This window comes from Lathyrus oleraceus, chromosome 5 (assembly GCF_024323335.1).
Source record: "Lathyrus oleraceus cultivar Zhongwan6 chromosome 5, CAAS_Psat_ZW6_1.0, whole genome shotgun sequence".
Taxonomy (NCBI): domain Eukaryota; kingdom Viridiplantae; phylum Streptophyta; class Magnoliopsida; order Fabales; family Fabaceae; genus Lathyrus; species Lathyrus oleraceus.
This window is the reverse complement of record NC_066583.1, coordinates 431,502,148-431,530,111: the sequence shown is the minus strand read 5'-3', so window position 1 is coordinate 431,530,111 and position 27,964 is coordinate 431,502,148. Positions and strand designations below refer to the sequence as shown.

Below are 27,964 nucleotides of genomic sequence, written 5' to 3'. Positions count from 1 at the left end.
GAAGGAAAGGATTATGTACTTCCCCTATTTGATTTCATCCCTGTGCAAGAGGCATAGTGTGCCTCAAAAAGATACTGATGAGGTTTGTCATCCTTAGGCTGCTTTTGACAAGGAAGTCATTTAAACCTTGATGGAGCCAAAAGGAAGAAAGAGGCGGCCAAAGAGTATTGTTACAAATGCATAATGACCAAAGGGATTTTTATATGTTTTCAAAAGACTTGTTTCAGTGGTAGAAGAGAATCAATGATTGGAGCTATGGTAAGGATATGGAAGTACCAATCTTCCAGGATCACATTTTGGGGGAATTAGAGAAAGAAGATGAGAAAGAAAACAAGGTTGGAGAGGGAAAGAAAAGTGTAAAGAAGAAAAAGAAGACTATGCAATCTAGCCCACATGCATCATCCACTTCTGGTGTGCCCAAAGGAGACAACACTGAAAAGCCCAAAAAGAAGGCAAGAAAAGACAAGAAGCCTAAAAAGGTGAAATCTGCTGAAGTACCTATGGAGGATAATTTTTGGAAAAAAATTGGACATGAATGCACCAGCTAAAGAGGAGAATTTTGATGAATATGAGAGAACTTTTCATGAGTTGATGAAGCAAGCTTCCAAAAACAAAAATAAGAATGTTGAAGAGGATCAACCAAGTAAAGATGAAAGTAAGGATCTGGAAAAGGAGGCAGATATTGAACAGGAAGACAAGTAGGAAGAGAATTTTGTTGATGAAACTGAGGATTCTGAAAGGGACTCATACAAATATGAGTCTAATGTGGAATTTCAGAAAAAGGTAAGCACTAAAGTGATACCAGTTGTCACTCTAGAAAAAATGAAATCATCTATGAAGGAATGCTCCCCTGTGCTAGCAAGTCATTCTAGAAGGAAATGACTCTTGCAAAGCCCAAGTCACCTACCAAGGAAAGCCCCGCAAAATAGAAGAAAGTTCCCACAACTGTCAGGACAAAAGTTATTCCTAAGGTATCCAAGGTTGTAAAGAAACCAGTGTTGCATGACCCTGAGTAAAAGAAAGAAGCAAGGAAGAAGAAAAAAGAGGATCAATTTGTGAGGAAAAGCAGCAGGCGTCAAGCTTAACTTGGTATTTTCTCTGATCTCTATGTTGGTGTAAGCCCTAGAGGCCAATACTTTTGGTACTTGTATCGAATTATTTATTAATAATAAAAGACTTTTTCTTTATTATGTTTGTTTAATAAAGTCCCTAGAATAGCAAGTACGTTTAATGTATCAAGTGTGACTTAATCATGAGATCATATTAAACATAAGGACACTATTCTTAAAGTATCCGTAGTCGAGGTTTATTGTGAAATGGAATAACATTAAAGCATTAAGACTATTATGTATACAGACTGATGATCACATATCATGGATCATGGATAAGGAGTTATCAAGTCTTAAACATGGGTATGGATACTAAGAGTAATATTTATACTGGATTGACCCTCTATGAGAATACTATATAGAGTTATGCAAAGTGTCATAAGTTATTCTCATGGTGATAGTGGTGTATACCACCCTTCGACCTGAAACCACTATGGACCCTAGATGTAGAGTCGAGTGCCTTATTGCTGATCAAATGTTGTCCGTAACTGGATGACCATAAAGACAGTTGATGGGTACTCCACGAAGCATGTTGAGGGACATGAGTGACCTAGATGGAATTTTCCCATCCTGCGTAACAGGATGAATGTCTATAGGCCCAATATTGAACTAGACAAGGATGACACAATTTATGCCTTGTGTTCAATATAGACATAAGGGCAAAAGGGTAATTGTACACATAAGTATTATCACAAAAGGATTTGTCAGATCACATGAAATTTTCGTGTCTTGGGTAGTAGTGATGTGTTAATAGATACCGCACACTGTTTATTATGTTAAATACGTGATTTAATATAATTGCCAATGTCGCGAAAACCTACAGGGTCACACACAAAAGGTAGGATTGATGAGAGATAGAGTAACTAAGGAACACCGTAAGGTACGGTGCACTTAAGTGAATTGTAGAACATCGTAAGGTATGGTGTACTTAAGTAGAATACGAAATATGGTAAGGTACCATGGGCTTAAGTGATTTTGGCATATTATAAGATATGGGCCATGTAACAACCCAATTTTAGTATTTATTTATTATACTATTATTACTATATTTTATTTTATTTATTTGGAGTGTTAATTAATTAATTGGTTGTTAGGTAGTATAATAATCGATTATATTAATTAATTTGGTGTGTTAATTAATTATTTAGTTGATATGAGATATAATTGAATTAATTAACTTAGTGGGTATATTGAGTTAGTTTAATTTAATTGAACTAATTAGTGACATTTAAATATTAGGTCTTATTGGGCCTGTTAATTAAATTAGAAGTATTATGGTTTAAGCCCAAATAGAATACTATATATAAAGGGGAGGAGAGTGAGAATTAGGATTCATTTAATCATTTGAAGGCAATAGAGAAAGAGGAGAGGAAAAGTAAAGAGAAGAGCTAGGGTTTCCAGAAAATTGAAGAGGTAAGGGGGGAATCCTTATTATTATGGGTTAGCATGATTGGGTCAATGGGTAGAAGCATGTTTAGGTTAAAATCCCTAATTTTATATGATTGTTGGAATTGTTAGATTTTGATGAGTATGCTTGATTGTGGTGATTGACTGTGTTAAAACTGCAAATTAAAGTTATATATTTAGAGTATGGTGTGCGTGATAATTTTCTGAACGTGTAGCTTTTTACGGAATCGAAATCGGAGGTTCGAAAGTCCTCCAACGATGAAAAACGCAGAAAATTTTGCATGTTGTCCGTCACAATCACGGCCTTTTTTATGTTTTATTGTCGAAATCGTTTTGGTCATAACTTTCGATCCGTAAGTCCAAATTGAATGCTGTTTGAAGTGTTGGATAGCTGAAACAGAGGGATATAACTTTGTTTCAGAAATAAAATAATTTTGGAGATTGCTTCATGGATGTTTTGGGGGTTGAAGAAGGTGAAAATTATGTTGGAAAATTTAATAAACAACAACTTTTTAGTAATGCCTTCGTGCACGGTTTTATTCATAACTTTCAACTCGCGAATCATTTTGGGTTGGGGTTTAAAGAATTAGAAAGATGATCTTAATTGCATATTATGTGAATGGTGTATTTGTTATGAATGTTGAGATGGTAGAGATGATCTTAATTGCATATTATGTGAATGGTGTATTTGTTATGAATGTTAAGATGGTAGAGATGATCTTAATTGCATATTATGTGAATGGTGTATTTGTTATGAATGTTAAGATGGTAGAGATGATCTTAATTGCATATTATGTGAATAGTGTATTTGTTATGAATGTGTATATGTACCATAGGTGGATAATTCGTAGAGTTGAATTATGGTGATATGTGGAATGTTAAGATGGTAGAGATGATCTTAATTGCATATGTGTGGGTATTTGTACACTCATTCATGGCATGGTCGGCTTCATAGTGGAAGTGGTGAAACTGTGGGTTCACATGGTATTAGACGTTGATCCTTAATTGGAAATAGGCGTAGCAGACGTTGATCCTTAATTGGAAATAGACGTGGTATTAGACGTTGATCCTTAATTAGAAATAGGCGTAGCAGACGTTGATCCTTAATTGGAAATAGATGTGGTATTAGACGTTGATCCTTAATTGGAAATAGGTGTAGCAGACGTTGATCCTTAATTGGAAATAGACGTGGTATAAGACGTTGATCCTTAATTGGAAATAGGCGTAGCAGACGTTGATCCTTAATTGGAAATAGACATGGTATTAGACGTTGATCCTTAATTGGGAATAGGCGTAGCAGACGTTGATCCTTAATTGGAAATAGACATGGTATTAGACATTGATCCTTAATTGGAAATAGGCGTAACAGACGTTGATGCTTAATTGGAAATAGACGTGGTATTAGACGTTGATCCTTAATTGGAAATAGGCGTAGCAGACGTTGATCCTTAATTGGAAATAGACGTGGTATTAGACGTTGATCCTTAATTGGAAATAGGCGTAGGAGACGTTGATCCTTAATTGGAAATAGACGTAGTGGCTTGGATTCTAGATATTAAATCAGAAAGCGGGTAAATATTGGGTTCACATTGGTACTACATGTATAGAGTCACATGTCTTGCATTGAGTCACATTAGAGTTTTGTGATCATCGCGTGTATGCATTGTTGTGATTGTGATGTGTGTATGAGATATGGTAATTGAATTCGGTGATGTTTGGATACATAACTTGGTAAATTATGTGATTATGTGATAATTGTAGTTATGTGTATATTTGAGAATATAGTATTGGATTTGAATATTATACTTCTTGAGTTTTGATGGATGTTTGAAACATGTGAAATAAATATTGGTTAGTATTATTTACATGGTTATATGAAGTGTGATGAATTCCTTTAATTGTTGATTTAATCATTGTGCCTTATTATACTTCTTCATAATGATTTGGAATTCTCACCCTTTCTGTTTGAATGTTACCTTTACATGGGTATCGTGCAGCTACTCAGGAGTAGTATTGCTGAAGTAAGTGAACGGTAGCACTCGAGGTTAGCTGGAGAGCTTCGGTGTTGTGTTTTAGAGACTAAGTAGTGAGTCAATGCTCTGGTCATGTAACACTGGGTAGATTAGTGGTATTGAATACATGTCTTATTTAGATATGGTTTTATTTGATCTTGAGGAGATTATTGAGAGATGATCATGGTATGGGACATGGATCATTTGATGAAATGGATGAGTATTCATTATTTTCCACTGTGAACGCATATGCTTGAATATTCATGATAAGTGAAATGTGTTATTTTAAATGACCAGGTGTATTATATAATGATGATGAATGATGTTGGTTTTTGAAAGCTTTTAGTTTTTGAAAATATCGATGTGACACCCTTTTGTTTATATGCGTGCTTATTTACTCTGATTATATGTTAAGTATTTTGGGGGTAGAAAAAGGGGTGTTATATTAGTGGTATCAGAACATGGTCGACCAGTTGGTCAATAGTCGTTAGGGTTTTCCATCCCGTTGTATTTGATTCGTGTATCTGACACGATCTATACTGTTTGTCTGATACATTAGTGGTATCAGAGCAGGTCGGCCCGTCCGGCCAGGTTGTTTAATTATGTTTGCTCCCTAGTATGCGACATGTGTGTGAGAACACTGTCGATGCTTGTTTTATTTTTCATTGTCAGGTTAGGAATGAAATAAGTGGGGGAGGAGCGTCTGCTTATCTTGGATGTTCCAATTGTATCGAGCTTGGACACTATGTTGTTGCATGCAAGAGTGCAGTGCTGGCTAATTAACCTGTTTTGAGAATGTTGTGCTTTTCCTGAACCCGAAGAGAGGTCGGATTTGAGGATGGCGTTGGTTAGAAGTTAATCAGGTGTATATCAACTGGTTTGAGAAGACGGTTATTTTTCCTGAGGTTGGTGCTAAAGAAGATTGGTTTGTGTCTGCTAAGCAAGTGGATGAATCGGTGCAAGGCGGTGCCGAGTTGTTTATGTTGTTGGCAACTTTGGATATTCGTGAGGAGAGGACGATTGAAGAATTGCCAATAGTTTGTGAGTTTGCGGAGGTATTTCCGGAAGATATAAGTGATTTACCGCCGGAACGTGAGGTTGAGTTTTCGATTGATTTAGTTCCTGGAACTAGTCCTGTATCGATGGCTCCCTATAGAATGTCTACTTCTGAGTTGAAAGAGTTAAAGAGTCAACTTGAAGACTTGCTCGAGAAGAGGTTTATTCGTCCTAGTGTGTCGCCGTGGGGTGCACCTGTTCTGTTGGTCAAGAAGAAAGAAGGTTCTATGAGATTATGTGTTGATTATAGACAACTGAACAAAGTGACGATTAAGAACAAGTATCCACTTCCGAGGATTGACGATCTGATGGATCAGCTGGTTGGAGCTTGTGTGTTTAGCAAGATTGATTTGAGGTCTGGGTATCATCAGATTCGTGTAAAGGCTGAGGATAGTCAAAAGACTGCTTTTCGGACAAGGTATGGTCACTACGAGTACTCCGTGATGCCTTTTGGTGTGACTAATGCACCTGGTGTATTTATGGAGTATATGAATAGAATTTTTCATGATTATCTGGATAAGTTTGTTGTTGTGTTCATCGATGATATATTGATTTATTCCAAGAGTAAAGACGATCATTCCGAGCATTTGAAGGCTGTGTTCGTGTTGAAGCTTTGGAGACATTATTTGTTTGGATCGAGATTTGATGTGTTTAGTGATCACAAGAGTTTGAAGTACTTGTTCGATCAGAAATAATTGAATATGAGGCAAAGGAGATGGTTGGAATTCTTGAAAGATTATGATTTTGGTATGAATTATCATCCTGGAAAGGCGAATGTTGTAGCCGATGCATTGAGTAGGAAGTCATTGCACATGTCTATGTTGATGATTCGGGAGTTTGAATTGTTGGAGCAATTTAGAGATTTGAGTTTGGTTTGTGAGGCGTTGTCTTCGTGTGTTAAGTTGGGTATGTTGAAGCTTACGTGTGGCATTCTTGACGAGATTGGAGAAGATCGAGAAGTGAAGAAGATTCGTGGTAAGGAAATTGCGTTGGTGAAAGTGACATGGGGCGGAGTCGCCAATGGCAATATTACTTGGGAACTCGGGGATAAGACGAAGGAATCGTATCTGGAGTTGTTCGTTTGAGGTATTTTCGAGGACGAAAATCTTTCAAGTGGGGGAGAGTTGTAACAACCCAATTTTAGTATTTATTTATTATACTATTATTACTATATTTTATTTTATTTATTTGGAGTGTTAATTAATTAATTGGTTGTTAGGTAGTATAATAATCGATTATATTAATTAATTTGGTGTGTTAATTAATTATTTAGTTGATATGAGATATAATTGAATTAATTAACTTAGTGGGTATATTGAGTTAGTTTAATTTAATTGAACTAATTAGTGATATTTAAATATTAGGTCTTATTGGGCCTATTAATTATATTAGAAGTATTATGGTTTAAGCCCAAATAGAATACTATATATAAAGGGGGGGAGAGTGAGAATTAGGATTCATTTAATCATTTGAAGGCAATAGAGAAAGAGGAGAGGAAAAGTAAAGAGAAGAGCTAGGGTTTCCAGAAAATTGAAGAGGTAAGGGGGGAATCCTTATTATTATGGGTTAGTATGATTGAGTTAATGGTTAGAAGTATGTTTAGGTTAGAATCCCTAATTTTATATGATTGTTGGAATTGTTAGATTTTGATGAGTATGCTTGATTGTGGTGATTGATTGTGTTAAAATTGCAACTTAACGTTATATATTTAGAGTATGGTGTGCGTGTTAATTTTCTGAACGTGTGTAGCTTTTTACGGAATCGAAATCGGAGGTCCGAAAGTCCTCCAACGATGAAAAACGCAGAAAATTCTGCATTCTGTCCGTCACAATCGCAGCCTTTTTTTATGTTTTATTGTCGAAATCGTTTTGGTCATAACTTTCGATTCGTAAGTCCAAATTGAGTGCCGTTTGAAGCGTTGGATAGCTGAAACAGAGGGCTATAACTTTGTTTCAGGAATAAAATAATTTTGGAGATTATTTCATGGACGTTTTTGGGGTTGAAGAAGATGAAAATTATGTTGGAAAATTTAATAAACAACAACTTTTTAGTAATGCGTTCGTGCACGGTTTTATTCATAACTTTCTACTTGTGAATCATTTTGGGTTGGGGTTTAAAGCATTAGAAAAGATGATCTTAATTGCATATTATGTGAATGGTGTATTTGTTATGAATGTTGAGATGGTAGAGATTATCTTAATTGCATATTATGTGAATGGTGTATTTGTTATGAATGTTAAGATGGTAGGGATGATCTTAATTGCATATTATGTGAATGGTGTATTTGTTATGAATGTTAAGATGGTAGAGATGATCTTAATTGCATATTATGTGAATGGTGTATTTGTTATGAATGTTAAGATGGTAGAGATGATCTTAATTGCATATTATGTGAATGGTGTATTTGTTATGAATGTGTATATGTACCATTGGTGGATAATTCATAGAGTCGAATTATGGTGATATGTGGAATGTTAAAATGGTAGAGATGATCTTAATTGCATATGTGTTGGTATTTGTACATTCATTCATGGCATGGTCGGCTTCATAGTGGAAGCGGTGAAACTGTGGGTTCACATGGTATTAGACGTTGATCCTTAATTGGAAATAGGCGTAGCAGACGTTGATCCTTAATTGGAAATAGGTGTAGCAGACGTTGATCCTTAATTGGAAATAGACGTGGTATTAGACGTTGATCCTTAATTGGAAATAGGCGTAGCAGACGTTGATCCTTAATTGGAAATAGACGTGGTATTAGACGTTGATCCTTAATTGGAAATAGACGTGGTATTAGACGTTGATCCTTAATTGGAAATAGGCGTAGCAGACGTTGATCCTTAATTGGAAATAGACGTGGTATTAGACGTTGATCCTTAATTGGAAATAGGTGTAGCAGACGTTGATCCTTAATTGGAAATAGACGTTGTACAGACGTTGATCCTTAATTGGAAATAGGCGTAGCAGACGTTGATCCTTAATTGGAAATAGACGTGGTATTAGACGTTGATCCGTAATTGGAAATAGGCGTAGTAGACGTTGATCCTTAATTGGAAATAGACGTGGTATTAGACATTGATCCTTAATTGGAAATAGGCGTAGCAGACGTTGATCCTTAATTGGAAATAGACGTGGTATTAGACGTTGATCCTTAATTGGAAATAGGCGTAGCAGACGTTGATCCTTAGTTGGAAATAGACGTGGTATTAGACGTTGATCCTTAATTGGAAATAGGCGTAGCAAACGTTGATCCTTAATTGGAAATAGACGTAGTGGCTTGGATTCTAGATATTGAATCGGAAAGTAGTGAAACGTTGGGTTCACATTGGTACCACATGTATAGAGTCACATGTCTTGCATTGAGTCAGATTAGAGTTTTGTGATCATCGCGTGTATGCATTGTTGTGATTGTGATGTGTGTGTGGTGAAATTTTGGTATCAGATATAAGATGTCGAAGGTAATGTTACGACACTAATATCTGTTAACACATAATGAATAAAAAATACAGAATGGTAAAGCAAATAACACAAGCAATTGTTATCCCAGTTCGGTGCAACTCACCTACGTCTGGGGGCTACCAAGCCAGGAAGGAAATTCACTAAGATAGAATTAGTTCAAATACTCTCCGTACACTTCAACAAGTTACAGTCTTTCTCACCTAATCTCTACCCGTTCAATTTCTACCTAAGCACTCTTAGATATGAGAACCCACTCACTTCCCTACAATCACACACCAGTGATTTTAAACAATAATCCCTTGAGAAAAGAAAATACTTTTCAATTACACACTCTTGATTTTACTTCACAGTTTTAATCAAGAAGACACACTCTTGATCTTGCTTCACAGCTTTGATCAAGAAGACACACACTCTTGCTTAACATCTTTAGATTGACAAATTACAACCACAAATCAGTCCAATTCAATCATCAATAGATGACTTGAATGACCTACAAGTCTTACGACTAAATAGACACAAACCCTAGCTCTCTCTCTATATTTCGCTCAGTCTTGGTTGTGTATTCAAACAGGTTTTCTAAGTCCGTTTTTATAGAAGCATCCAGCTGGGATTGGACATCTTGAAAACCCTAAATCTATTTTCCAATCAAATCTTTTTATAACAGCTGTTTAGATCTCCTCGGAAAATAAGTAAATCTGGTTGTAATCCATGATTGAATGCGCCAGCTAATCATATCTTCAATCATCCAAAGATTGCCATTAATTGTGCAATCACAAAACACCAGACATTTATACTGAATGTTCTGTGTACAGGATGTCATGACATCGGGTCTGACATCCTGGAAAAATCCTGCATAATCCAATAATTCCTTTTATAACTTCCAGCAGGTACAACCATATCAGATGTCATGACCTTGTGTATGTCATCTGAAACAATCCTGCATGAACATGTCTTTCATTTAAACTTCACCAGGTACATCCAATATCAGAAGCCATGGCATTGTATGTGGCATTCTGAAACAATCCTGCATGAACATGTTCTTGAACTCCAGCAGGTACATAGGATATCTCATGTTAAGACATCACACATAACATCTTGTGAACACTCTTTGTTTTACCCAAATTGCTGCCAACACTTAGAATCAACAAACTCCCCCTTTGGCAAATTTTGGCTAAAACATATATCTGTCCTTTTTGTTCACAAGGTAAACTATCAGCAGTTAAACCATATAACAGTAGTTTAATCAGCAGCAGAAGCAAAACAATTACTAGCTATGGCTACTAGTAATGCACACATGCACAAGGGTACTTCTCCTCCCCCTAAATCTGTGCAACAGAAACAGAATTACTAGTTATGGATGCAACTAGTAAGACACACAAATGCACAAGGGTACTTCTTCTCCCCCTAAATCTGTGCATACAACAACAGTCTCCATGAACATAACAGCTATTGTAACTCCAACACCTGTACCAGCCAGAATGTCATTCTGACATCTGCTTCAATCAACAACACCTGTGCACCATATCAGACATCCTCTTTGACATCTGTAAACAGAACAACATTCTGTTTTAACACCTGTGCACTCCTTTTAATAATAGCTGTCCTCTAGCTATATACATCTCACACTTTCACATCAGCTTCCATATCAACACTTCTCCCCCTTTTTAGTCAAAATTGACCAAAGGTGACCAATTAGACAAAATAAATGTCTATTAGCCTAGCAGAGAATGTTAGATCAGATGTTATAACATTAACCATGTTAAAACAAAATATTTAGGAAGTACGCACCATCATTATACACAGCTGATAACTGAGATAATGAACAAATCCAAGGAACTCTTTAAGAGCCCTAAATATTACAAAACAGGCATCAATGAGGACTTCCACACATTACACATTTTTCAAAACAAAACAAAAATTTCAGCATCCATACAGCAACAACAGAACAACTTCACAGCACCTTGTACACCATCTTCATCCCATCATACCATGCTTTACCATAGGAAGGAACCATTAATCAGAAGAAGATGTATCACCTTCACCTTCACTTTCACCTTTAGAGCTTTCAGAACTTTCAGATTTGCCACTGGTTTGGGCTTTTGCATCTGAATTTTTAGCAGCCTTCTCCATTTCTTTCTTTTCCATGCTGCAGATAAGGACTTCCAAAGCTTCTTTTCTTGCCTTGGCTATTCTTATTCCATTATCCAGTTCCTTGCAGGTATCTTTCAGTTGATCAATTAAGCTTCCTTGAGATGCAGGCTCTCTTCTGGCAGATGTCATGACAACATCATTTGCATGACTTCCCTCAAAAAGCTTATAATGAATGGAAAGAGGGGACTTTCTCATGCTTGGAATGTCACTTGTACTCAGGATGCTTGGCTGTTGGCTCAGGTTAATGCCACAAATAAGGGAAGGCAAGGCAATAGGTAACTTCACAATATTTGTAGAAGCATGTCTGATGGTTTGATCAAATATAAATTTGCCAAAATCATAGTTTATCTTGGTTCCAATTGCATGAATGATTCTTCCAAGAACAATGGAGATGGTAGAGACATGATTAGTAGGTACCCAATTTGCTGAACCAATCTTGTGCAGAATGGCATATTTAATAGTGAGCTTACTAGCTGATAGGTGTTTCCTACTAGGCCATTCCTTAACTTGGCCAGCTGTAATAATTCTACAGACCTCATTGTCTGTGGTCTCTAGATCTACTCCTCCATCAGTTCCTCTCCTTAGGAACTTGTTGATGATGGTAGGTGAAAGTTTCACACACTTACCCCTTACAAAAACTTTGCAGACCTCCCTGCTGCTTCTTTCACAAATCTCCTCAGGGATGTTCACAATGAATTCTTTGACCAACCCCTCATAGCACTGAGGCAGAGCAGTCACAGTTTTCATAAGACCAGCTGCCTTAATTAACTCCATCACTTCCTTTACTTCACTTGCCTCTTTTCCCAATTCTCTTTCAACTGCTGCCCTTCTTTGAGTGACAAACTTCCATTTGGCAGCACCATCTTCTACGTGAAAAGAGATATTATCTAGATGAACAGCAGCCACTTTGTTTGGAGATCTCTTTACAGACTTCCTTTTAACAGGGGAGATGTCTGGGACATCATATTCGACATCCTCATCAGATTCAGAACTCTCACTTTCTTTCGTCTTCCTGACCTCTACTTTTCTCCAAGACTTGGAGGGACCTATACCAGCAACCTTTTTATCTCTCCTAGCTGTCCTTTTCTCAGCCATACTCTTCCTTTTTCTCAGTTTATTAGCTACACTTGTTTTCACAAGATTGACCAAAGTGTCATCTTCTTCCTTAGACCTTTCTTCCTCAATATCCTGAGCAGTATCAGGGGACATGCTAGGTATGTTTTTTCCAAGAGAACATAGTCCCTCAACAGCTACTTCCTTTTCTGTCTTAGATGAGTCATCATATTTCTCAGCTTGGGTTTCGCGACACATGAGAGGGATCCCTTCTGGACAGAGGGGTAAACATATCCTTGACTCCATGTTCTTCATTCAGTATCCTAGTAACTAGGTTTCTTATGGTGCGATCAGTAAAGTGCATGTCCTCTTTATCAGAAGATTTTTCAGGAGTGTTACCTTGCTTAGCTACAGCCATGGAAGAGGAGCCTGGGACGCCACCTGGTATCATACGCAGAGGAGTCACGTCCATCAAGTCTTCATCTAGAAACTCCATGGAGGGAGTTCTTGTATGAAGGGGTTTTGAGCTAGATGATGATGGATGTTGAGACATTTTGTTGAACTTTTGAGGAAAATTTCTTTGCCCTAGCAGAGGTTCTCTGAGTAGTTTGATAAAGATGGAAAGAATTGTGTTCAGGCAGAGCGTGTAAATGAAATAGATATTATTTCCAATACTAGGTGATGATTCATTATTAATATGGTTTTTTATGGTGCGATCAGTAAAGTGCATGTCCTCTTTATCAGAAGATTTTTCAGGAGTGTTACCTTGCTTAGCTCCAGCCATGGAAGAGGAGCCTGGGATGCCACCTGGTATCATACGCAGAGGAGTCACGTCCATCAAGTCTTCATCTAGAAACTCCATGGAGGGAGTTCTTGTATGAAGGGGTTTTGAGCTAGATGATGATGGATGTTGAGACATTTTGTTGAACTTTTGAGGAAAATTTCTTTGCCCTAGCAGAGGTTCTCTGAGTAGTTTGATGAAGATGGAAAGAATTGTGTTCAGGCAGAGCGTGTAAATGAAATAGATATTATTTCCAATACTAGGTGATGATTCATTATTAATGTGGTTTTTTCTTTTCATTGGACAGACAATATTTTTGTTACATTTTCCACTCCACATTAATTGCCACATTTTCTCAAGAAACCAAGCACCTAATTTCCTCCTTTCATATTTTAGTTGGACATCATACAAATCCCTTGCAGCCTTGTTAGTTAGTTACATTTCATGTTGTAGACCTATGAGTTTGTTTTCCACGTATTTTCTAAATGAGTGATGACAACAAATAATATACTTGGTCCAGCTGTGTTGAATATGATCTTTGGACATAGGTGTACCATATAGGTTGTCATAATACAATGTCATGACATCGAGTGTGACATTGTATATAATTATTAGTAGTTTCATCCAACCTGGTTGAGAACTGTAGCTTTCATCTGATATACTTTCTATCTCAATCTTCCTTGCACACTCAATTCCAGCAAAGCTCTCACTAACTTCAGACTGCATACCACCAGTCATATGTTCCCTTTTTTCAGATGTTTGGCCCATCATGACCTTCTCTTCCTTAAGGTTAGATCTTAGCTTCTGGTGTAACATCCTTGTTTGACATTTTTCATTTCCCTTGAAGGTTCTTATAGCAACTGTACTCATCTTAGAGGGGTCATCCATTTGAGAGCTCCACATGTAGCAGTTGTTTTTGGTCCTGATTCCTTTCATAATTACTTCACTGTCTTTGTTAACAATCAGACATTCAGTTTTAGTGAAGATGATATTTAGACCTTGATCCCCTAGCTAACTAATGCTTATTAGATTTGAAGTCAAGCCCTTGACCAGTAGAACATTGTCAAGTTTAGGAGCTCTAGTTCACTCAAGCTTGCCTATCCCCTTTATTTCGCCTTTTTCTCCATCACCAAAGGTTACATAGCTTATGTCATGAGGGTGAAGATTAGTTATCAAGTCTGAGTTTCCAGTCATGTGTCTAGAACATCCACTGTCAAAGTACCACTCTTCTTTGTGAGCTATTAGACTTGTAACATTAGTCTTAGGAACCCATTGCTTCTTGTTGATAGGTCTGTGCTGTTTGGGTCTGGGTTGATAGTGAGTCTGTTGATAAACAGGGGTAGGGTAACCATACAGCTTATAGCAGAAGGGCCTTGAGTGTCCAAATTTCCCACAGTAATCACATCTCCATCTTTGGTGTTTGCCTTTCTGCTGTTTTCTCTTCTGATGATGTGACATATGATGTGACATCTTAGGACTGCTCTTACTATTGCTGCATTTAGGTTTAGCTTGAGGTTTGCAGCCAGTGTAACTGCTTTCAGCCTTAGATTTATGGTACCCTATTCCAGATTTGGCTCCTGTGATTAGTCCAGTTTGGAGAATCTTGTCTAAGGAGTCAGATTCATTGTTTAGCATCCTTACATACTTGGTTGTCTCTTCTAGTTTTGAGTTTAAGAGCATAACTTCAGTTTTTAGCTTGGAGATGGTTTCCACATGTTCTGCCTTTTCATTCTCCAGTTGTGCTATCTTCTGGCTCTCAACTTGTTGACTTTCATCTAGCTTGACCTTCAGAGCCACAACTTCTGTTTTCAATTTGGAGATGGTTTCCAAGTATTCTACCTTCTCATTCTCAAGTTGAGTTATTTCTTTCTTCTGATTTAAAAACTGCTTGCTCAGCTCTACACTTTTATGACACGGCTCCCTGTAGGTAGAGACCAATTCCTCAAAGGTTACTTCACCATCACTTGAGTCTTCATCAGATCCCCATCTTCCTGTCAAAGCAGTCACAAGATTTGCAACCTCCTCTGTATCACTCTCATCTGACCAGGTGGCAGCAAGACTCATCTTCTGCTTCTTGAGGTAGGTTCCACATTCTGTTCTAATGTGTCCATACCCATCACATTCGTAGCACTTTACTTCTTTCCCTTCTTTGGGCTTCTCCTTTGACCTTACTCTTCTTCCATTGCTGATGTCAGATGAGATGTTCTTGACATTTGCCTTGGATCTTACATCCATTTTCTTTAACAATCTATTGAACTGTCTCCCCAACATTGCAACTTCATTGGCCCACTCTTCATCCACATCTTGACTGTTTTCCTCTTCTGTGTTAGATATGAAGGCAATGCTTTTGGTTTTCTTTTCAGTTCCATCATTCAATCCCATCTCAAAGGTTTTGAGGGAACCAATTAGCTCATCTACCCTCATGTTGGAAATATCTTGAGACTCTTCTATGGCAGTCACCTTCATTGCAAATCTCTTAGGAAGTGACCTGAGTATTTTCCTTACCAGTTTTTCATCTGTCATCTTCTCTCCTAAGGCTCCTGAAGCATTATCAATTTCAAGGATACTCATGTGAAATTCATGAATGTTTTCATCTTCTTTCATCCTTAAGTTTTCAAACTTGGAGGTGAGCAGCTGAAGTCTAGACATCTTTACCCTAGAGGTGCCTTCATGAGTGGTCTTGAGAATGTCCCAAGCCTCTTTGGCCACTTCACAGTTGTTTACCAGCCTGAAAATATTCTTCTCTACCCCATTGAATATTGCATTCAAGGCTTTAGAGTTTCCAAGAGCAATATCATCCTCCTCCTTGGACCATTGTTCTTCAGGCTTCTTAGTGGTGGCTTCTCCTTCTTTAGTAATGACAGGATGTACCCAACCTGTTAACACAGCTTTCCACGCCTTGTTATCAAGGGATTTCAGAAATGCTACTATTCGAGGTTTCCAATAGTCATAGTTAGAACCATCCAAAATTGGTGGCCTATGAACAGATCCTCCATCTCTCTCCATTGTACCAGAAAGTAGTGCCCCTAGATCTCACCCAGAACCAGAGTAGGATGCCTGCTCTGATACCAATTGAAATTCTGGTATCAGATATAAGATGTCGAAGGTAATGTTACGACACTAATATCTGTTAACACACAATGAATAAAAAATATAGAATGGTAAAGCAAATAAGACAAGCAATTGTTAACCCAGTTCGGTGCAACTCACCTACGTCTGGGGGCTACCAAGCCAGGAAGGAAATTCACTAAAATAGAATTAGTTCAAAGACTCTCCGTACACTTCAACAAGTTACAGTCTTTCTCACCTAATCTCTACCCGTGCAATTTCTACCTAAGCACTCTTAGATATGAGAACCCACTCACTTCCCTACAATCACACACCAATGATTTTAAACAACAATCCCTTGAGAAAAGAAAATACTTTTCAATTACACACTCTTGATTTTACTTCACAGTTTCAATCAAGAAGACACATTCTTGATCTTGCTTCACAACTTTGATCAAGAAGACACACACTCTTGCTTAACAGCTTTAGAGTGACAAATTACAACCACAAATCAGTCCAATTCAATCATCAATGGATGACTTGAATGACCTACAAGTCTTACGACTAAACAAACACAAACCCTGGCTCTCTCTCTATATTTCGCCCAGTCTTGGTTGTTTATTCAAACAGGTTTTCTAAGTCCCTTTTTATAGAAGCATCCAGCTGGGCTTGGACATCTTGAAAACCCTAAATCTATTTTCCAATCAAATCTTTTTATAACAGATGTTTAGATCTCCTCGGAAAATAAGTAAATCTGGTTGTAATCCATGATTGAATGCGCCAGCTAATCATATCTTCAATCATCCAAAGATTGCCATTAATTGTGCAATCACAAAACACCATACATTCATACTGAATGTTCTGTGTACAGGATGTCATGACATCGGGTCTGACATCCTGGAAAAATCATGCATAATCCAATAATTCCTTTTATAACTTCCAGCAGTTACAGTCGTATCAGATGTCATGACCTTGTGTATGTCATCTGAAACAATCCTGCATGAACATGTCTTTCATTTAAACTCCAGCAGGTACATCCAATATCAAAAGCCATGGCATTATATGTGGCATTCTGAAACAATCCTGCATGAACATGTTCTTGAACTCTAGCAGGTACATAGGATATCTCATGTTAAGACATCACACATAACATCTTGTGAACACGCTTTGTTTTACCAAAATTGTTGCTAACACTTTGAATCAACATGTGAGATATGGTAATTGAATTTGGTGATATTTGGACATATAACTTGGTAAAATATGTGATTATGTGATAATTGTAGTTATGTGTATATTTGAGAATATAGTATTGGATTTGAATATTATACTTCTTGAGTTTTGATGGATGTTTGAAACATGTGAAATAAATATTGGTTAGTATTATTTACATGGTTATATGAAGTGTGATGAATTCCTTTAATTGTTGATTTAATCATTGTGCCTTATTATACTTCTTCATAATGATTTCGAATTCTCACCCTTTCTGTTTAAATGTTACCTTTACATGGGTATCGTGCAGCTACTCAGGAGTAGTATTGCTGAAGTAAGTGAACGGTAGCACTCGAGGTTAGCTGGAGAGCTTCGGTGCTGTGTTTTAGAGACTAAGTAGTGAGTCAATGCTCTGGTCATGTAACACTGGGTAGATTAGTAGTATTGAATACATGTCTTATTTAGATATGGTTTTATTTGATCTTGAGGAGATTATTGAGAGATGATCATGGTATGGGACATGGATCATTTGATGAAATTCATGAGTATTCATTATTTTCCGCTGCGAACGCATATGCTTGAATATTCATGATAAGTGAAATGTGTTTTTTAAATGACCAGGTGTATTGTATAATGATGATGAATGATGTTGGTTTTTGAAAGCTTTTAGTTTTTTAAAATGTCGATGTGACGCCCTTTTGTTTATATGCGTGCTTCTTTACTCTGATTATATGTTAAGTATTTTGGGGGTAGAAAAAGGGGTGTTACAGGCCACATACACTTAAGTGGGCTTTTTAGCTTGCAGCCCATACTAGTGGTTCTATAAATAGAATCCTTGTGCAGAAGCATTGGTGTAGTTGTAATTTCGTTTCTCTCTCTCTCTCTCTCTTTCACTCAAAGCCTTCATTCGTAGCAGCTAGCACTGAGATTGAAGGAATCCGTTCATGTGAACTGAGTAGAGGCGTTGTCACCGTTCAATATTCGTGATTGCTCCGTAGATCTGCATCAAAGGTTTCAATCGCCACAAGAGGTAACGATTCTATCACTGATCATGCCCATTCGTAATTATCACTAAAGGAGAATCTTTTTAAATTCCGCTGCGTTTTGGATCACTCTTCTCCTTCAGTGGTATCAGAGCCATAGACCAAGAAAGCATCTTTCTCCTCAAGCTTGTAGAGTTCTTTTTTTTTTTACTTTCTTCTTGCTTGTAAGCATAGACCAAGAAAGCATCTTTCTCCTCCTTCTATTTTTTTTGGCAGAGTTTTGTCCTTTATAAGCAGAGTACAAAAACATAGTTAGCATGTTTTTGAGAAATAACATAGACCAAAAAATCAAATTAGAGGAAAGTTAATTTTGACTATCACCATTTGAGCAACTTAGTAGAAAATTTGCATAAGGACCTTAAAGAATAAACCAATTCAAAATCATATTATATCAATCACCATACAAAACCCTAATTTGATGATTGAGATGGATCTAGTGTAAATAGAGGATTGGTGTTTTCACCAGAGGGGGGAGAATTCGAAAAAACCCAGCAAAAAAGAGACATTGAGATAACTATAAGCATTTTTTTACTGTAACAAACCCAAGCCACAATTCAAACAATAATCCCAGTATCCATGAAAATCATGTTGATAAACTTAGAACATTAGGACCCCCCGCAAAGAAATTGTCATCTTCATACGCATATCACATCAAAAAACCCTAGGATGAATCAAGAAGTTTCATACCAATTCTAGCATATTGTGGACAAAACTCACGCATTAAAAAGGAAAAACAACCTTTAGTAATGCAAGTTGAGCCTCACACAGAACAACAACAACAACAAGCAAAATAGCAAGCATCAATTATTAAGGAGGAGATAAAAACGACAAAGAAGAAGAGGAGACGAAAGCGAAGACAAGGGAACATTTTTTTACCTGAAATTTTTAGGTTGACTTTCTTCCTCTTTAAATACTCTATTATGAACTCAGAATAACTTTTTGCCTTGTATGAACCATTTTGGATTTCACTCGTTTGAGATATAACTTGCGTTATTCGTACCCGTTTCACTTTGTTTTCGTTGTTTATGTAAGAACAAAGTTGGTTCTACAATATATCTCTAAGATTTTGATGATAACAAAGGATGAAACCCAAAATGGAACCCTAACGAGATTTTTTCTTAGTGTACAGGACTCTGAACATTTACGCAGAATTCCGACCATATATCAGATACAAGCCTATGTCAAATATAAAGTATTAGATGATCAGACGCCACTCATAAAGGAATACATCCAGAAGGTTCTGATTCTGATCAAAGAGAGACATTAAGAAGTCATAAGCTCCAACAAGACTACTTGATTTAGACTCTGATACTTAAGAAGACTAGAGCACTAAGAAGCTCTGAGGAAGTCAGACGTAATCATTCTCTGAAGACTAACTCTGGTACATCAAGACTCTGATGTAGATTCACAAGTCCAGAATGCGTAACGGAAAGGAATCTCATTATGGAAAGGAAGTATTTAAAGAAAGGAGTAAAGAGGCGAACAAAATGGTTTTAGAAAGAAACAACAGAAGTAATGACATTAATTATTCTTCAATGACCAAGATTCTGTCATCACTCCAACGGTCCTTCACAACCACTATATAAAGGACGGATTACTTCTCTAGAGAGATACACCTGAGACACACAGAAATATCATTCACACTCTCTTATTTTCACGAGCTGCTGCTCTCACGTGAAAAGCTTTTGCTCTCATATTTTTCTGTAATACTTGCTTGTTGTTAGAAGCACCTTAAATTACAATTTATTTTTTGCTTAAACAATTTCCTCAAGTGACTTTGCGCAGTCTGTATACTTGAGAGGGCTAAGAGATTATTCTCTTGGACGATTGGTTGTGTAATCTTTCAAGATTAGTGGATTAAGTCCTTTTTGAAGGCGAAATCACCTTGGCCGGGTGGACTGGAGTAACTTTGATTTTCAAGCAAACCAGTATAAAATTCTGTGTGTTTTGAATTCTGAAAAAGCTTTTATTTCCAAAACAATTCAACCCCCCTCCCTTTCTTGTTTTTCTTAACCTTCAGTTGGTATCAAAGCTTCGGCTCTATTATTGATTTTCTAATCAAACACTTAACAGTGTAGAGAGATCCAGCGTGAGAAAAACTATGGCCAACACCAATGAAAGAGATAGTTACAACGCTAAACCTCTAATCTTTGATGGAGAGAAATTTGATTACTGGAAAGACAGAATTGAAAGTTTCTTTCTGGGCTACGATGCTGATCTCTGGGATATTGTCACAATTGGTTACACACCACCTGTGACAGACGCTGGAGTTTCTATTCCAAGAAGCAAAATGTCAGATGATCAGAAGCGTGAATTCAAGAACCATCACAAAGCCAGAACGATACTACTCAATGCCATTTCCTACAATGAATATTAAAAGATCACCAATAGGGAAACATCTAAAGAAATACTTGACTCCCTGAGGATGACTCACGAAGGAAATTCTCAAGTCAAAGAAACAAAGGCTCTGGCTCTAATCCAGAAATATGAAGCCTTCAAAATGGAGGACGATGAAGCTGTAGAGGTAACGTTTTCTAGATTTCAAACCTTAATTGCAAGACTCAAAGTGCTAGATAAAGGATATACAACTGCGGGTCATGTCAAAAAGATCGTCAGAAGCTTGCCAAAGAAATGGAGTCCTATGGTCACAGCCTTAAAACTATCAAAAGATCTGAACAATATCAGCCTTGAAGAACTCGTCAGTTCACTCATAAGTCACGAGATAGAGCTGGAAGAAGATGAACCTCAAAAGAAGATCAAGTCTGTAGCACTAAAATCCAGATCAGAAAGACGCAAATCAGATAGAAACAAAGCCTTCCAAGGTGAAGAAGAAGACATTGATGACTCTGAAAAGGAAGACTCTGACGATGAAGAAGAATTATCCCTTTTAACCAGAAGAGTAAAACAACTCTGGAGAAAAAGGAATAATAACTTCAGAAAACCAAGACCCAAGGGAGATCGATCAGAATCAACTTCCAGAGGTAAATCTAACAAAGATATAACATGTTATGAATGTAAGGAAACAAGTCATTACAAAAACGAATGTCCCAAGTTGAAGAAAGAAAGCTCTAGAAGAGAAAATTTCAAGAAAAGTTCCTTCAGAACCAAAAAGGGATTGATGGCTACCTGGGATAATAGTGGATCTGATTCCTCAGAATCAGACTCTGATGAACAGGAAAATGTTGCACTCATGGCTACCACCTCCAGGAATACATCAGATGGAGAATCTGAATCCGAAAAGGTATTTTCTGATCTTTCTCGCTCTGACCTCGAATCATGCCTTTCTGAAACTCTTAACTCATATCATAAACTTAAACAAAAATTTAAAGCTGTAAAAGAGGTTCTTGAAGAAACCCTCGAAGAATGTGGTAAACTTGAGATAACAGTTTCAGATCTAAAAGATGAAAATTGAATTTTGACATTAGAAAGAGATTCCACAAATAAATAATGTTTAAAACTTGAAGAAGCGTTATCTCAAGCTCCACAAACTTCAAACATAGTAATTTATGAATATGAAAAATCTTTTCAAAGGTTTCTGAAGAATGGGATAGAAAGAAGCAAAATGACATCCATGATTTATGGGGTTAGTCAGAACAATAGAAGAGGAATTGGGTATGACCCTAGTGAAGATAAATCTTCCACTAATGACAAACCTAAATCTCCATTTTCTTATCACTACGCACATACACAAGCACCACATTTTGATAATGCCAGAAAACCCAAAGTTTTAAGAAACTTTGGGAAAACTAATCACAAAGGACCTAAAAGATTCTGGGTACCAAAGGATTAGATTGTTTATGTTGTAGATATCTTATGCAGCAGAGTTAAGACACCAGTCATGGTACTTGGACTCTGGATGCTCGCGACACATGACGGGAAAAAAAGTATATGTTCCAAAGCCTGGAACTTAAAGATGCTAGCTTCGTAGGTTTCGGAGGAAATCAGAAAGGAAGGATTAGAGGATCCTGAACTATTGGTAATGGTACTCTTTCCTCTATATCTGATGTTCTCTATGTAGAAGGATTAATGCATAATCTGTTATCAATAAGTCAATTAAGTGATAACGGCTATGATGTAATCTTCAATCAAAAAACATGTAAAGTAATTAATCAGAACAATGGAATAGTCATATTCACTGGCAAGAGGAAAAACAATATTTACAAAATAAATCTTTCAAACTTAAAAGAACAAAATGTAAAATGTCTGATGTCTGTTCATGAAGAGCAACGGGTATGGCATAGACGCTTGGGCCACATTAGCATGAGAAAACTATCTCAGCTGGTCTACCTAAGCTGAAGTTTTCTTCAGATGCTCTGTGTGAAGCATGTCAGAAAGGAAAATTTTCAAAATCATCTTTTAAAAAGAAAAATATTGTTTCCATCTCTAAGCCTCTGGAACTTCTTCACATTAATCTGTTTGGTCCTGTTAAAACAACATCAGTTAATGGAAAGAAATATGGACTAGTTATTATTGATGATTTTAGTCGCTGGACATGGGTAAAATTCTTAAAGCACAAGAGTGAGTCTCATTCTGTATTCACTAGCTTCTGTTCCAAAGTGCAAAACGAATTTGAATCTAAAATCATTAGAGTCAGAAGTGATCATGGTGGAGAATTTGAAAATAATTTTTTTGAGGAACTATTTGATTCTAATGGAATATCCCATCATTTCTCCTGTCCTAGAACTCCACAACAAAATGGAGTTGTAGAAAGGAAGAATATGACACTCCAAGAGATGGCCAGAACCATGATCAATGAAACAAATATGGCTAAGCACTTTTGGGCTAAAGCAGTAAATACAACGTGTTATATTCAGAATAGAATCTCTATACGACCTATTCTGGAGAAGACCCCCTATGAACTGTGTAAGGGAAGAAAACCCAACATTTCTTACTTTCATCCTTTTGGATGCTCTTACTTTATTCTGAATACTAAAGAACATCTGAACAAGTTTGATTCAAAAGCACAAAAAGGTATTATGTTAGGATACTCAGAACGCTCTAAAGGCTACAGAGTATACAACACAGAAACCGAAATTGTGGAAGAATCAATTCATGTTAGATTTGATGATTGGCTTGACCCTGAAAAGTCAAAGCTAGTTGAGAAACTTGCAGATATGGAGATTACTCTTGCAGGTTCTGACGAAAAGATCAAAGCACCAGAAGTATCTGATAAACAAAGTCCAGATGGAACTAAATTCCCAGCGATCCAAAAGAAATCAAAAAATCACCCCAACATCTCTGAAGAGTTGATTCTGGGAAACAAGGATGAACCTATCCGAACTAGGTCAACATTCAAGGTACCTGACGAAATTCCTCTAGGACTAGTATCTCTGATTGAGCCTACTTCCTGTGATGAGGAACTTCAAGATGATGACTGGGTTCTAGCCATGCAAGAAGAGCTAGATCAATTCTCAAAGAATGACGTCTGGGATCTTGTTCCTAAGCCCAAAGGCGCTCACATTATTGGAACCAGATGGGTGTTCAGAAACAAGCTAAATGAAAAAGGCGAAGTTGTCAGAAATAAAGCTCGACTGGTGGCACAAGGGTATAGTCAACAAGAAGGCATTGACTACAATGAAACCTTTGCCCCAGTCGCCAGGTTAGAATCTATTCGCTTACTTGTTTCATTCGTTGTAAATCATTCAATCAAACTATATCAAATGGATGTCAAGAGTGCATTTCTTAATGGCTATATATCAGAAGAAGTGTATGTCAATCAACCTCCAGGTTTTGAAAACTCAAATTGTCCAGAGCATGTTTTTAAACTTAAGAAATCTTTATACGGCTTAAAACAAGCTCCTAGAGCTTGGTATGAAAGACTAAGCAATTTTCTTCTAGAACATGACTTTATTAGAGGAAAAGTTGACTCTACACTCTTCTGTAAAAACATTAATAATGACCTCATGATATTCCAGATATATGTTGATGACATTATTTTTGGTTCAGCTAACCCTTTTGTATGTCAAGAATTCTCTGAGCTAATGCAGGCAGAATTTGAAATGAGTTTAATGCAAGAATTAAAGTTCTTTCTAGGAATTCAAATCAATCAAGGTTCAGAAACCACCTATGTTCATCAAAGTAAATACATTAAATACATTCTGAAGAAATTCGAAATGGCGGAATGCAAACCTGCTAAGACACCTATGCATCCAACTTGCATTCTGGAAAAAGAAGAAGTTAGCCAGAAGGTTTATCAGAAGCTCTAACATGGTATGATAGGCTCTCTTCTTTATCTGGCCGCTATATGTCCTAATATTCTGTTTAGTGTATGTCTCTGTGCCAGATTCCAATCAGATCCTAGAGAATCTTATTTAACAGCTGTTAAAAGAATACTAAGGTATCTGAAAGGAACTCCTAACATGGGTCTGATGTATGAGAAAACATCAGAGTATAGACTTTCTGGTTTCTGTGATGCAGATTACGCCGGGGACAAAATGGAACGTAAAAGTACATCTGGGAATTGTCAGCTCTTGGGAAAGAATCTGATATCCTTGGCCAGCAAAAGGAAATCAACCATAGCCCTGTCCACTGCAGAAGCAGAATATATTTCAACATCACTATGCACTACTCAGATGCTCTGGATGAAGAATCAACTAGAAGATCTTCAAATCTTTGAGAGTAACATTCCTATCTTCTGTGGTAATACTGCTGCCATCTGTTTAAGTAAGAATCATATTTTGCACTCCAGAGTTAAGCACATAGAAATAAAACATCATTTCATTAAAGACTATGTTCAGAAAGGGGTAGTAACATTAAAATTTATTGATACAGACCATCAATGGGCTGACATTTTTACCAAACCCCTTGCTGAAGATAGATTCTCTTTTATCTTAAAAAATCTAAACATTCAAAATTGTCCTGAATGAAATGTGCCTCTGAGATAGAAAAATAAGACTCTGAAGTAAACAGCTGGATTCTGTATCTGACTCTGATGCTACTACCAGTTAGAAGTCACCTGAGTTAGAAATCTCCAAGAACCTACCCTTTGGTATTCCTGAAGATCAGATAAAGTAACACGTGGAACATCATGCGTCTGACCTTGGAACTTCTAGACAACTGTCTAGTAGTAATCAAGAAACAAACTCTTGATATCTCCTCGAGCAGTGTGCTGATTTTGGGATTAGACATCATTTATGAGCTGTAATCATTCTCCTCTCTAGCGTGCGTACTTTGTTTATGTGCTATCTGTTAAACTCCCACTTATGTGTCATTTTGCATGCACCCTAATTTGGGTATATATACTTTTCACATTTCACAATTGCATACTTTTTCACTCACGAACTCACCTAACCCTCTCTCTCAGTTCTCTCCTCTCTCAAAGGCCTTTCTGTAGTTCTTACTCAAGTTCTTCAACATTCATCTCAACTTCAACATTTTTCATGGATTCTCAGCAACAGTCGGTGTACAACTTCTCTCAACAGATGAATTCAACTGAGCAAGCCCCAAGCTCCAGTCAACAAAACCCTGCAGTCACCGGCATCGTTTCCACTCCCATCTACAAAGAACCTCACATTCTTGATCGTGAGCCTCACATTCATCTTGCAACTCCGTTTGAGAAACTGGAAGTTTTGTGTGAAACCTTGGTGGACTTTGACAACATGAAAAGAAATGGCATCGACCTCACTAATGAACTGAAGAAGCAACGGTGGGAAAACTAATTTCAACGCCTCTATGGCCTAGTATACACGAATCTAGTGAAGGAGTTCTGGCGTTTCGCTGACTCTGATGATCACTACATTGTCTCCTACATTTTGGGAGTCAAGATAGTTATCCCAGAGAAATCGATTGCTACTCTTCTGAACATGCAGAAGACTGGAGGAAGACGCATATATAACATCAACCCTAGGGCAAAGTATCTGTCCCAAGAGATAAACCCTACAATTTTCCAACAGAATGCTGAAGGCAAGCATTCCAAGAACAATGAACTGCATCAGAACCTCCGGGTATGGCTGAAGATTATCCTAGGCAGCATCCATCACCGTCCAGCCTCTCTAACTCCTCAGTCTACATCAACACATACCAGAAATGCATCCTCTACTGCATTCACAAGGGTGTGAAGCTCTGCTTTCCTGCACTTCTCTTCAAGTATCTCAGAGACCCTGTGAAAGATACCAGAAACAATATGAAGACAAGAAACTACATCCCTCTGGGGAGACTTATATCTGATGTGCTGATTGAAAGTGGCCTTGTGGACCATCTGATTCAGCTCAGACTCATGGAAGACATTATGATAGATACTGGCAGACCTCTGAACGCTCGCAATCTGAAGAGCATGGGAATCATTGATCAAGTGAGGGTCAAACCAACACTGGACACCTCCTGAAAGCACTTAAAGATCAGAGGGAGATTCCAAATGGACTTTACCTTTTCTCCAAGACCAACCCTATAGAGGTAATCGCATACTATCTAGAGGATCTGCACAAACAAGGAGTGGATATCACAGAATTCCAAGTGCCCTGGCTGCCTGAGTTTCCACCAGACTTCCAGAAGAGGACACGAGAGCCCTCTGAGAAGACCAAGCAGGCGAAGAGAGCGAAGTTGGGAGAAACATCTGGATCAAGACCCCTAGTGCCTCTGGTTGGATCTCTTGGTAAGTCTGTATCTCTCCCTCCCTCTGTAAAAATTAAACATGTTGCTTCTTCACTTCCTCAATCAAACCCTATATACACAACTACTGATACTCCTCCCTCAACCACCAGACCCTCTAACCTACCATCCCAAAAATTCAACCTTGCCACCACAACTCTACCTGTTTCAGAAGCAAAAATGCTAAATGAAACCACTTCACCATCTTCATCACCATCTCCACAATCCCCACCTTACTATAACCTCTCATCTAACCCTGAACCTTCTCACCCTCACTCCCCAACTCTTGCTCAGATCCAAGACCGTGCTCTGGCCTCTCAAAATCCATCACACTCTAACCCTGAACCTGAAGTCACTTCCCCACTTCCAGAAAACCCCAAAACAACCACCTCTAAACCTCTACCATCAAAACCAATCCATTCTGACTCACAACCATCTGAACCACCACACTCTGAAATACCCCAACCCATTCCCTCCGTTGACCCAACAACTCCCACACTTAACCTAAGTGCCCCCACCTCACCCTTCCAAGCCTCTGCCAACGAACAAGAAACCTCCCTTCTGACCCTTGAAGAAGCAATTACGGTTTTTGCAGAGTCTTCAGTTGAAAAGGTCAAGTCTCTGACCATCAACTTTGGCATCAGTGATGATCCCTCCGCTATAAGGACTCACTGGAACAGAGTGATAAGTTGGATAACCTCTGAAGCCTTCAAGATGAAAGGCCTCTCTGAACAAGTCCGCAATGAATTCATCAGAGACGCTGAGATCAGACTCCAAGAGCGTCTAGACAGAGAAGCTGAGGAGCGGACAAGACAGGAAGCTGAAGAGAAAGCAAGACAAGAAGAACTTCAGAGAATTAGAGAAGTTGAAGCCAAAGCTCTTGCTGATGCTACTGCTGCTGAAGCTGAGGCAAAAGGAAAAGCTGACGCTGAAGAAGTAGCGCACCTTGCTGAAGAGTCTGCTGCCAAAGCCGGAAATGATGCACTGACTCAGGGGGAGTCCTCCAACTCTGGATTCGTCCCTCTGGTCCTGAAGACCCTTGAAGAGCTTTAG

The 27,964-nt window shown here is 37.8% G+C and overlaps 1 protein-coding gene across 1 annotated transcript; it reads left to right on the top strand.

Moving 5' to 3' along the window:
- The first annotated feature begins 266 nt into the window (after nucleotides 1-266).
- LOC127081175 (eukaryotic translation initiation factor 4 gamma-like) lies at nucleotides 267-27,964 on the top strand. Its single transcript, XM_051021457.1, has 3 exons — nucleotides 267-494; nucleotides 598-698; nucleotides 27,667-27,964. The coding sequence occupies exons 1-3, from the start codon at nucleotides 267-269 to the stop codon at nucleotides 27,962-27,964; spliced, it is 627 nt and encodes a 208-aa protein (XP_050877414.1).